General features: G+C 47.4%; 1 protein-coding gene across 1 annotated transcript in view; it reads left to right on the top strand.

The window, feature by feature from the left end:
• Positions 1 to 12,757, top strand: part of PGAP4 (post-GPI attachment to proteins GalNAc transferase 4) — a 32,572-nt gene extending 19,815 nt beyond the window's left edge. The window contains exon 2 of the mRNA XM_063958451.1: positions 2,684 to 12,757. Within this exon, the coding sequence (XP_063814521.1) occupies positions 2,876 to 4,087 (1,212 nt within the window). The 5' untranslated portion in view covers positions 2,684 to 2,875 and the 3' untranslated portion in view covers positions 4,088 to 12,757. The remainder of the gene's footprint in view (positions 1 to 2,683) is intronic.
• Positions 12,758 to 13,095: the final 338 nt, after the last annotated feature.

The raw sequence follows: 13,095 nt of genomic DNA, 5'->3' as shown, positions 1-13,095 counted from the left end.
GCTGCCCGAGGGGTCTCGGCTTTACAACTTTGCCGAGCAGCTACTTGGTCAGGAGCAAATACGTTTGTAAAATTCTACAAAATTGATACCCTGGCTGAGGAGGACCTGGAGTTCTCTCATTTGGTGCTGCAGAGTCATCCGCACTCTCCCGCCCGTTTGGGAGCTTTGGTATAATCCCCATGGTCCTTACGGAGTCCCCAGCATCCACTTAGGACGTTAGAGAAAATAAGAATTTACTTACCGATAATTCTATTTCTCGTAGTCCGTAGTGGATGCTGGGCGCCCATCCCAAGTGCGGATTGTCTGCAATACTGGTACATAGTTATTGTTACCAAAAAATCGGGTTATTGCTGTAGTGAGCCATCTTTTCTAGAGGCTCCTCTGTTATCATGCTGTTAACTGGGTTCAGATCACAAGTTGTACAGTGTAATTGGTTTGGCTGGTATGAGTCTTACCCGGGATTCAAAATCCTTCCTTATTGTGTACGCTCGTCCGGGCACAGTATCCTAACTGAGGCTTGGAGGAGGGTCATAGGGGGAGGAGCCAGTGCACACCAGGTAGTCCTAAAGCTTTTTACTTTTGTGCCCAGTCTCCTGCGGAGCCGCTATTCCCCATGGTCCTTTCGGAGTCCCCAGCATCCACTACGGACTACGAGAAATAGAATTATCGGTAAGTAAATTCTTATTATATATCTCTATAAAAATTGGACAGCACCCTGACCAGTGCGACAGGAACTGCATGGGAGCTGCTGCTGTGGCTGAGCGGCATGTATTCTGTATGCAGAGCTCTGCCCAGAGCTCTCTGTTGCTGCAGCAGCAATTGCGAACGTGATCGCGGCTTTTTCTATTAGTGGATGCCGCATCTACATGGAGGAAGTGCTTTCTGCATCTGGGCGTGAATCTAACCCCTGGCCATGGATGGCAGCACCCCCCTCTGGTCGGCACCCCTGGCGACTGCCATCCTGGCCAAAGGGTAGATACTCCCCTGCGCAGCAGGTACTGGAGATGCCTGCTGCGGTCACTCCTAGATACATTCTGGGTATACTTAATATATGCAGCTAACCCCATAAAATGGGTGTTTTCTGAGAAATATCAGGAAATATTGTAAAAGGACCACTTGCCTGGCAGGACCCCTCCCTCCAGCGGCTGCAGACATTAGCAGCCGCCGGGAAAGTGTAAATTAAACACACACACCCCAAGCCACCCACTGTGTACCTGAATGTTTCCGATGGTCGCGATGTTCTCGATGGATATTTGGGGGGGGGGGGGGTATTAAAAAAATCATTTTGGATAGGGTTAAATTCATGTTCTACACCTAATTCACTCATAAAAAACCTGACCATTTCGGAGCGGTCTTTGGTGGGGGGGGGGGGGGGGGGGGGATTGTCCGTTAAGTGATTAAAGACATTTCGGTAGGAGATGTGGACAGCATGATGGCATTTATTGCATCATCATAGTCCCCACCGCTCAATGGCCCCTGATAGCATGATTCACTGCAGATGTGGGCATTATCCAGGAGTCTGTGAGCGCCCCCTGAGTCTCGGCAGTCTGTCAGACACTAGAGGGAAGATCTACTAAAGCTAAAAATGGAAAGTGGTGGATGTATTGCCCATAGCAACCAATCAAATTCTGTTTCTCATTGTCTAGGCCACAGTACGGAAATGATAGCTACATCACTACTTTTCATTTTTAGCAGCTTTAGTAAATCTATCCTTAGGAAAAGTATGGCAGGATTCCGGCTTCAGCATCCTGACCGCCGGGATCCCGGGAACCTGGCAAATTGAATGGATCCGGAATGGTACAGTAGTAACAAGGCAGTGACATTGTGTCTTCTCCAAACTGAGTGCCTGTGTATATTATAGCGCTTTGGCTGCAACGGCAGTATTTATATTTTAATATACAATGATGACACTTGGCAAAGGTAAAGCCGATATTCCCATGGCACAGAGCTGTTAGAAGAGCATTTTGAAATGGCTGAAGGTATAGTGCCCCCGCCGGGATCTGTATTGAGACAGCCGGGATCCCGACGGGCGGTATGTTAACCGCATACCGGACACAGTTAGGGTGGTGTATGACCATAAGTTTTTATATTACCGTATTTTAATGGACTCCAACAGAGCTGGTTAGAAAATGACATGAAATGCTAAAATAAAAATTACCGTATATACTCGAGTATAAGCCGACTTTTTCAGCACATTTTTCTATGCTGCAAAAGCCCCCCTCGGCTTATACTCGAGTCAGCTCACGGCTGCAGCAGACGCCGTGGGCTATGTAGGCGTCCGCTGCAGCCGGCTCTAGGGACAGACACTAGAGGTCATTATTGACCTCTAGTGTCTGTGCGGCGCTGCTATGGGAGAGACGTCATGACATATGTGGCACTGGGGGCACAGCCCTAGCTGTATATGTGGCACTGGGGGCACAGCCCTAGCAACAAGCATTACCCCCTGGCAACAAGCATAACTCCTACCGCATGAAACCCCTGGCAACGAGCATGACACCCTGAGCATGAAAACTCCTGGCACCATGCATTTCCCACCCTAGGCTTATACTCGAGTCAATAATTTTTCCCAGTTTTTTGTGGTACAATTAGGTGCCTCGGCTTATATTCGGGTCGACTTATACTCGAGTATATACGGTAGTGCTTTTTACATTTCATTTTACATTTGTTGTTTTGTTTTTTGCAGGAAAGCTATTAAATGTGAAGAGCTGATGGTCTGGCAGTTTCGATGTGAAGAAAGTATGGCACTTGTGCAGGATTAGGTTTCTAAAGACACCATCTGAAGGGAGTTGGGAGGCTGATGGATGCTGATATATGATAAAGGCTATTGAGGAATTTTATGGCATGAGAGAGCATGGTGTGAGCTGTAGTACCCATCATGCGCCTATCTGCCATTCCTGGGTATCCAAGTTTCCACTTTGCGCTCCTCTTCTTCACTCTCTTTTTGACCCCTCTCTGTTTCCGTAGCTTGCTGTACTCTCCCTTGTTCTCGCGTAGGCTTCACCTCCAGCGCTTGAGTCATGAGTTCCTACATCAGAACCTGAGGGATGGGGCTGACGCCATGCAACACTTCCAGCGGATGATGTCCTCCTCCAGCACCCTCCCACCAAACGTCTCTGTTCCCTGCATCCACAGGCCCACAGGCAGCCTCCACCCATCACATGCCAGTGGAGACACCCCCCTTGTTATTACCGTTATAACAACAAGGCGCCGACCTGAATACCATTACCTCCTGCAGGTGGCACATGGCTTTCTGAAGAGGCTGTCTGAGTGTGGGCAAGACTGTGCCAATTTTCAGCTTTTCATTTGCAATGTAGACCCTATACCAAGTGCCCATGCTGATGCCTGTCTTCTCTCCCATCTCCTGCCATCAGTGATGCACCACCTGAATGAACAACTAGCAGAAGCCCCCAACCGCTTTGAGCAAGAGAAACAGGATTATGCTTTCTGCCTGTCTCGCACTCTGGATGCCTATTCTCCAGATTATGTGCTGCTGGTGGAGGATGATGCTGTCCCATTCACGGATATTTTCAGTGCCTTTTTCCATTTGGTGCATGTGCGGTTCCCACAGGAACCTCTAGGGGGCGGCCTGTACGCAAAGTTTTACCATCCAGAGAGACTGCAAGGTTATTTGAACCCAGAGCCTATGCGGATAGTGGAGTGGATTGGCCTGGGAGGGCTAGCGGGTCTGGTTCTCTCCTGGCTGTACAAAGTCATCTTTCCCAAACAGCGTTTCAGTTTGTGGATGTTTGTGGCTTTTGCAGTTTATGCCATGTTGCTGGCAGAGCTTGCAGGGCGGCATTATCTTCTGGAACTGCGGAGGCTGTCGCCTGCCCTTTACAACGTGGTTCCTGTTACAGAGTGCTGCACTCCAGCCATGTTGTTCTCTAAAGACTCTGCCCGGAGAACCCTGGGTTACCTGGAGGAAATGCAGTGTAAGCCCGGTTATGCCAAGGACATTGCTCTGTACAAGGAGCTCAGAAAAAGGGGGGAGTGGGCGTGGGCACTAGAACCCAACTTGGTGAAACATGTGGGTATGTTCTCCACACTCAGAGGGTCATATGAAGATGAGGAGCCACTGTTGCTATGATTTTTGGTGTTCCTTTCTTTTTTGAAGGCATAGTCACCAGAGCTTGCACTTATGTTTGGTTAATTTAGTTAACCATCTCTGTAGCAGTGATGAAATGCGCAATATATCTTTCCTACAAGTGTGGTAACGTGTGTGGTAACGACAACTCACTCGGGATACTCTATTTTTGGTAGAAGCTAAACCTAAAGGTGCATACACACTTGCCCAATGTGTATGCTGAGCGATGATGTGAAAATCGCTGGGCGGAAAATCATTAAGTGTATACACACTTAGTTATTTTCACCCGGCCCAGGGTTGAACCACTTTCCACAGTAGGAAACTGGAAAGTGGTTCACTCGGCCAGTAAAACAGGCCGACGGACTGCGGCGGCCAGCGATGATGCGGGAGTGTGCCCCAGTGCTCACCGCCCGGCCATACACATTAGGAGGTTTTGAGTTCAAAGTAGCTCAAAATGCCAAACGTGAGCTACTTTGAGCTCAAAATCGCCTAGTGGGTATGGGCCTTAAGACATAGATGCATGTGTAAGGTGGAACCAGTTTGTTTTCCTGCAGTAAAAATAGCAAATTAGGGCGGCTGGTATAAGGCTTGTTCAGTTGCTCTACTTTGAATTCCAAATTCAGTAACATGAAGACATTTTCACTTATTACCGCATAAACAGCAGCTTTCCAGCCGCTTGCTTGTGTGGTTAGACCAGGCCTGGCCAAGCTATGGCTCTCTAGCTGTTGTGAAAGTACACATCCCAGCATGCCCTGCAACAGTTTTAGCACTCCCTAATGGAAAAACTGTGGCAGGTCATATTGGGACTTGTAGTTTCACAACAGCTGGAGAGCCATAAATTGGCCATGCCTGGGTTAGACCATCATAGTTTCTATGTAGGAGATTCTGCATAATAACCTGACATAAATAAAAAAAAAAAAAAAACAAGCCAGCGTTGAATGATTGGCAGCAATGTAAAATGGGTGAGAATAGAATTCATGAATATGTCGTAGGTTTAGATTGGTCAGGTTGCTGTACAGACGCACCTGCATAGTTACCTCCGCATCTCTCAGCCATGAATGGATAGGAAGCCGCTGAGAACCGGAGAATATATTTTATTTTTATTTTTTAATTGTTGTCCTTACACATTATGTTTTAGCTATAGGCTTTTGGATGGAGAATCCTTGAAGACATTGGTTCATTTTTGCCATTTTAATGTTAATAATTTGTTATCTAATGTAAATCTATTCATTGAGGACTGCCATAAATTGCTGTATCATCATATCTACAGAGTAAAATACACTGGCCTGTATAATAAGGAATAGGGGCATTATCACAAAACAAAGCTTATCCTTTCCTGTACTCTCAGCCTTTGTTCTGCCACAGCAAGCTATAGCGAAGCTTAAAATCTGTGGCTGGCGTTCTCCAGACAGCCGAAGCCAGGGAATAACCTTGACGGGTGTGCTATAGAAGATCTACAATGTCTAGGTCAACCCCACACGGTCGACACTGACAAAAGGTTGACATGTTTTAAGCTGACATGAAAATGTCGACATGGAAAATGGTCGACAAAAAATAAAAGTAGATACAACTTTTTTTAATTTTTATTTTTGGTGTCGTTTTCACCGTCAGAACACATGGAACCCCAATAAGTACCGCGTCCCCGTGCATGGCTCACCATGCAGATTACTATTCCCAATCTTAGTTCATGTGAATGGTAAAGTATAAAAAAAGGTGTAAAAAAATGTGCAAAAAAAAAAAAAACAACTTAAAAAGTAGTGTTGACTTTTTGTCAGTGTCGGCCTAATGTCTGTTGACCATATGGGGTCGTCCTAGACATTGTCTCAACATTGGAATCCGACCTTGACCACAAAATACTCTGTGTAATCACCACTCATCAGAGTGTTAATCGCGATGTATTTAGGCGATGTTGTCCTGTCGTTAGGTCGATAACTGTGAAATGCTACCTGAACAATTGTTTTTCCCGCACCGGCAGCACTACTGTAAACATGATTATTTACCATCATGTTTACAGTTGTACTGCTGGCGCTTGTAAAATGCTTTAGATAAGTAGCACGTGCCGACCTAATGGTGCTTGTTGATATTCTGATGGTTCAAAAGACGTATGTGTCCTGTTTTAAGTTACTGTACCTTAATCAAAGATTAGCCAATATTTTCTAATGTATAGCGAATACAAACTTTTTGATGTAGAAGCCACCTTTTTACTGGAGATACAAATGATGTTGTCCATAAATTATATTTTTGTTGTATATGTCTGTAGCTTGTTGGCTACCCTATAACACTGCTCTTACAACCTTTCTCAAAGGTTTACAGACCTTTCTATTAAGAAGTACAGTCTCTGACTAGTGTGAAAGTGACTGAACAAAAGATACAACCTTTTTAAGCTACAGTACCATGTGATTTCTCTGACGTCCTAGTGGATGCTGGGAACTCCGTAAGGACCATGGGGAATAGACGGGCTCCGCAGGAGACTGGGCACTCTAAAAGAAAGATTGGGTACTATCTGGTGTGCACTGGCTCCTCCCTCTATGCCCCTCCTCCAGACCTCAGTTAGAATCTGTGCACGGCCAGAGCTGGATGCACCTAGTGGGCTCTCCTGAGCTTGCTAGAAAGAAAGTATTTGTTAGGTTTTTTATTTTCAGTGAGATCTGCTGGCAACAGACTCACTGCTACGTGGGACTGAGGGGAGAGAAGCAAACCTACCTGTGTGCAGCTAGCTTGTGCTTCTTAGGCTACTGGACACCATTAGCTCCAGAGGGTTCGAACACAGGGCCTGACCTCGATCGTCCGTTCCCGGAGCCGCGCCGCCGTCCACCTTGCAGAGCCAGAAGACAGAAGAAGGAGATAAAATCGGCGGCAGAAGACTCCGGTCTTCATTAAGGTAGCGCACAGCACTGCAGCTGTGCGCCATTGCTCCCACTGCACACCACACACTCCGGTCACTGTAGGGTGCAGGGCGCTGGGGGGGGGGGGCGCCCTGGGCAACAATAAGTATACCTTTTGGCAATATATACACATAATACAGTCTGGAAAACCTGTATATGTGTAAAACCCCGCCATTTTTAGTCAGAAACAGGACAGAAGCCCGCCGCTGAGGGGGCCGGGCCTTCTTCCTCAGCACACCAGCGCCATTTTCTCTTCACAGCTCCGCTGGAAGGAAGCTCCCCAGGCTCTCCCCGGCAGTATCCTGGTACACAAAGGGTGAAAAGAGAGGGGGGGGCACATAAATTTAGGCGCAAAAAAAATTGTATATACAGCAGCTACTGGGTAAACGCTGAGTTGTAGTGTAAGCCCTGGGTTATATAGCGCTGGGGTGTGTGCTGGCATACTCTCTCTCTGTCTCTCCAAAGGGCCTTGTGGGGGAACTGTCCTCAAATAGAGCATCCCCTGTGTGTGTGGTGTGTCGGTACGCGTGTGTCGACATGTCTGAGGTAAAAGGCTCCTCTAAGGAGGTGATAGAGCGGATATGTGTGTGAGAGGGTGTCTCCGTCGACAACGCCGACACCCGTTTGGATATGTGTAAGTGCTCAGGTGAATTTATTGCACAAAAAGACTGGAAATCTAACCATGTCTGTCCCTATGTCACAGAGACCTTCAAAGTCTCTCAATGCTCACTATCCATAATAACAAACACTGGTATCGACATGGAGTTTAACTCCACTGTCGACTACGATAATGCAAAGTTACATCCAAGATGGCTATAAGGTATTCAATATATGATTATTGAAATAATAGATGATTTGCATATCACTGATGACTCATCTGTCCCTGACACGAGAGTACACATGTTTAAGGGGAAGAATGCTGAGGTAAATTTCCCTCCTCTCATGAGGAAAAAGAGCGGGAATCTCCAGACAAGAGACGGCAGCTTCCCACAAGAGAATTCTCAGGCTGTATCCTTTCCCCACTAGGGCCAGGATATGTTGAGAATCTTCCCCTGGGGTGTCCTGTTTGCACAGACTGTAGCACTTGCTATTCTCAGGGATCCTGCAGATAGCGTGCACATTCTAGTATACTACCCAGCCCGGCGATTGTGTCGGCATGGGTTTATAGCGCTGTGGCAGCGTGGACAGGTACCTTATCAGCAGAGATGAGACCCTAGTATGCAATATAAATATGTTAAAGATGCTGTCTTAAGTGATAGATATATAGTTATAAAGCATGCCCAAAGAGACATGAGTATACTGGGTCCTAGAGTCAAAGCTATGTCGATCTCTGCTTGACGTGTCCTGTAGAATATGCATTGGACAGATGATGCCGACTTAAGAGGCATAAGGAAGGCTGAGGATTGTGTGGAGAAGGGTTCTCGGGCCTGGTCTCCACAGCTATAGCTGGTATTTCTGCTAGTTTGCCTTATATTCCTGCACAGCCTAAGAAAGCACGACATTATTAAATGCAGCCTTTCGTATAAAGAAACAAGAAAGTCTGAGGGGCGTCCTTTCTTGTCAGAGCCGGGCAGCTAGTTCCCAGGGACAGAAGTCCTCCCCGGCCCCTACAAAAATCCACCAATGTCGCTGGGGCTCCACAGGCGGAGCTAGGCCCGGTAGGGACACGCCTTCGTAAGTTCAGCCACAAGTGGGTTCACTCCCTGTTCGATCCCTGGGCAATAGATATTGTGTCTCAGGGATACAAGCTGGACTGTGAGAAGATGCCCCTCTCACTGACGGCCCTGCGGGCTTCCCCCCAAGAGAGGGAGCCAGTGTTATCTGCAATTCACAAATTGTATCTTTAACAGGTGGTGGTCAACAAGAGGGTGTTATTATTAGACCATGTTGTAATCCCGAAACCAGACGGTTCGGTCAGACCCATATTGAATTAAAAATCCCTGAACATATACCTGAAAAGGTTCAAGTTCAAGATGGAATCGCTAAGAGCGGTCAGTGCAAGCCTAAAAAGGTGGAGACTTTATTGTGAATCGGGACATAAGGGATGCATACCTTCAGGTCCCCATTTATCCACCTCATTAGGTGTACCTCAGAATTGCGGTACGGGATTGTCATTACCAATTTCAGATGTTGCCGTTTGGTCTCTCCACGGCCTCGAGAATATTCACCATGGTAATGGCGCATATGATTGTGCTCCTGCGGAAGCAAGGTGTCACTATTATCACGTACTTGGACGATCTCCTCATAAAAGCGAGATCAAGAGAGCAGTTGCTGAACAGCGTATCACTTTCTCTGGAAGTGTAACGGCAACACGGCTGGAGTCTATATGTTCCAAAGTCGCAGTTGTTTCCTACAGCTCATCTGCCTCTCCTAGGCACGACCCTAGGCACAGACCAGAAAAGGGTCATCTCCCGATAGAGAGAGCTCAGGAGCTCATGACACTGGTCAGGAATCTATTAAAACCAAAACAGGTGTCAGTGCATCACTGCACTCGAGTCCTGGGAAGGATGGTGGCATCATACGAGGCCATCCCCTTAGGCAGGTTCCATGCGAGGACCTTCCACTGGGACTTACTGGACAAGTGGTCCGGATCACCTCTTCAGAGGCATCGGTTAATCACCCTATCCCCCAGGGCCAGGGTGTCTCCTGTGGTGGCTGCAGAGTGCTCACCTTCTCGAGGGCCGCAGATTCGGCATTCAGGACTGGATCCTGGTGACCACGGATGCAAGCCTCCGAGGGTGGGGGGCAGTTACACAGGGAAGAAATTTCCAAGGTCTGTGATCGTCAACTGACTTGCCTTCACATCAATATCCTGGAACTAAGGGCCATATACAACGCCCTAAGTCAAGCGGAGATCCTGCTTCGCGACCAACCGGTTCTGATCCAGTCAGACCGCAGGGGTTCATGTAAACCGCCAAGGCGGCACAAGGAGCAGGGTGGCGAGGGTAGAAGCCACCAGAATTCTTCGCTGGGCGGAGAATCAAGTAAGCGCACTGTCAGCAGTGTTCGTTCCAGGAGTGGACATCTGGGAAGCAGACTTCCTCAGCAGGCACGACCTCCACCCGGGAAAGTGGGGAATTCATCAGGAAGTCTTCACGCAGTTTGCAAATTGATGGGAACTGCCTAAGGTGGACTAGATGGCGTCCCACCTCAATAAAAAGCTAAAAAAGGTTTTACGCCGGGTCAAGGGACCCTCAGGTGATAGCTGTGGTCGCACTAGTAACACCGTGGGTGTTCCAGTCGGTCTCTGTATTCCCTCCTCTTCCTCTCATACCCAAGGGCTGATGAATTGTAATAAAAGGAGGAGTGAAAACAATATTCTTTGCTCCGAATTGGCCAAGAAGGACTCGGTACCCGGAGCTGCAGGAAATGCTCTCAGAGGACTCAGGGCTTCTGCCTCTCAGACAGGACATGTTGCAACAAGGGCCCTGTCTGTTCCAAAATTTACCGCGGATGCATTTGACGGCATGGCGGTTGAACGCCGGATCCTAGCGGAAAAGGGCTTTCCGGATGCAGTTATTCCTACGCTGATAAAGGCTAGGAAAGACGTGACAGCAAGACTTTTTCACTGTATATGGCGAAAATAGGTTGCTTGGTGTGAGGCCGGGAAGGCCCTACAGAGGAATTCCAGCGGGGTCGATTCCTGCACTTCCTACAGTCAGGAGTGACTATGGGCCTAAAATTAGGATCCATAAAGGTCAAGATTTCGGCCCTATACATTTTCTCTAAAAATGAACTGGCTTCACTGCCTGAAGTTCAGACGTTGTTCCGGGGGTGCTGCATATTCAGACTCCTTTTGTGCCACCGGTGGCACCTTGGGATCTTAACGTTGTGTTGGATTTCCTGAAATCCCACTGGTTTGAGCCACTTAAGACCATGGAGCTAAAATATCTCACGTGGAAAGTGGTCATGCTATTGGCCTTAGCTTCGGCTAGGCGTGTGTCAGTATTGGCGGTTTTGTCATGTAAAAACTCTTATCTGATCTTCCATATGGACAGGGCAGAATTGAGGACTCGTCCCCAATTTCTTCCTAGGGTGGTATCATCGTTTCATTTGAACCAGCCTATTGTGGTGCCTGCGGCTACTCGGGACTTGGAGGATTCCAAGTTGCTGGACGTAGTCCGGGCTTTGAAAATTTGTTTCCAGAAAGGCGGGAGTCAGAAAGTCTGACTCGCTGTTTATTCTGTATGCAGCCAATAAGGTTGGCGCTCCTGCTTCGAAGCAGACTATTGTTCGCTGGATCTATAGCACGATTCAGCTGGTTCACTCTGCGGCTGGAGTGCCGCATCCAAAATGGTAAAAGCCCATTCCACAAGGAAGGTGGGCTCTTCTTGGGCGGCTGCCCGAGGGGTCTCGGCTTTACAGCTTTGCCGAGCTGCTACTTGGTCGGGGTCAAACAAGTTTGCTAAGTTCTACACGTTTGATACCCTGGCTGAGGAGGACCTTGAGTTTGCTCATGCGGTGCTGCAGAGTCATTCGCACTCTCCCGCCCGTTTGGGAGCTTTGGTATAATCCCCATGGTCCTTACGGAGTTCCCAGCATCCACTAGGACGTCGGAGAAAATAAGAATTTACTCACCGGTAATTATATTTCTCGTAGTCCGTAGTGGATGCTGGGCGCCCGTCCCAAGTGCGGACTCTCTGCAATACATGTATATAGTTATTGCTTAACTAAAGGGTTATTGTTATGAGCCATCTGTTACTGAGGCTCAGTTGTTGTTCATACTGTTAACTGGGTATGGTTATCACAAGTTGTACGGTGTGGCTGGTATGAGTCTTACCCTGGATTCCAAATCCTTTCCTTGTTGTGTCAGCTCTTCCGGGCACAGTTTCCTTAACAAAGGTCTGGAGGAGGGGCATAGAGGGAGGAGCCAGTGCACACCAGATAGTACCTAATCTTTCTTTTAGAGTGCCCAGTCTCCTGCGGAGCCCGTCTATTCCCCATGGTCCTTACGGAGTTCCCAGCATCCACTACGGACTACGAGATATAGAATTACCGGTGAGTAAATTCTTATTTTTTCAGGCATCTGGTTTTCAGCAAATATTATTCTCCCCATCAAAAAATTGTTAGTTGTGAACCGTTTTCTGCTGCCTTATGTATAAAATGGTTCCGGTATGAATGGTCGACCATGTTATGGTCGACAGTCATTAGGTCGACGACTATTGGTCGACATTGACATGGTCAACATGGACACATGGTCGACACATGAAAATGGTAGACCTATGAAAAGGTCGACATGAGTTTTTTAACTTTTTTTTGTGTCGTTTTTTGCGTAAAGTGACTGGGAACCCCAATTAGTGTACCGCGTCCCCTCGCATGGCTCGCTTCGCTCGCCATGCTTCGGGCATGGTGCCTTCGCTCCGCTACCGCTTCGCTCGGCACACTTTACCGTTCCAATCGTAGTCCATGTGTATCGTAAAGTATGGAAAAGTTCCCCAAAAGAAAAAAAAGTTAAACTCATGTCGACCTTTTCATGTGTCGACCTTTCATGTGTCGACCATGTCAATGTCGACCTAATTACTGTCGACCATAACATGGTCGACCATGTGAACGGATACCGTATAAAATACAGCTCTCTTGAATGCTGATTGAGAAGACCCTTTTTTTTCCTGAAGGTTTAGTTTCAGAAGACATTAGCCAAGTGACTCTGCAAATAACACTTTTGAGCTTTCACGGTGCACTTTCTTGTTATCGATTGGTGTCTGACTACTTTTAAGTCTGGATATTTCACATTTAATTTACTTAGAAGATTATATATTTTTCATATGCTGTTATATGGATGCACTCCCCCCCCCCCCCCCCCCCCCCACCTTTTATTTTATTATTTTTTTGTTTGTTAGTGTGTTTGTTCTTGTGACCTGGAGGTGTCACTGTTGCTACAACTGAAGGATAATCTGTTATATAAAGGCCTCACTATAGATGGTAAGAACACTACTAGTATAGTCATAGGAGTCCTGAGTCCCTGAATATAATCATACATGTTATTTTCTCTATCGTCCTAGTGGATGCTGGGGTTCCTGAAAGGACCATGGGGGATAGCGGCTCCGCAGGAGACAGGGCACAAAAGTAAAGCTTTCCGATCAGGTGGTGTGCACTGGCTCCTCCCCCTATGACCCTCCTCCAAGC

The sequence above is a fragment of the Pseudophryne corroboree genome, chromosome 3 (genome assembly GCF_028390025.1).
Source record: "Pseudophryne corroboree isolate aPseCor3 chromosome 3, aPseCor3.hap2, whole genome shotgun sequence".
Taxonomy (NCBI): domain Eukaryota; kingdom Metazoa; phylum Chordata; class Amphibia; order Anura; family Myobatrachidae; genus Pseudophryne; species Pseudophryne corroboree.
The sequence above is the reverse complement of the archived record's forward strand: the minus strand, read 5'-3'. Positions and strand labels throughout refer to the sequence as shown.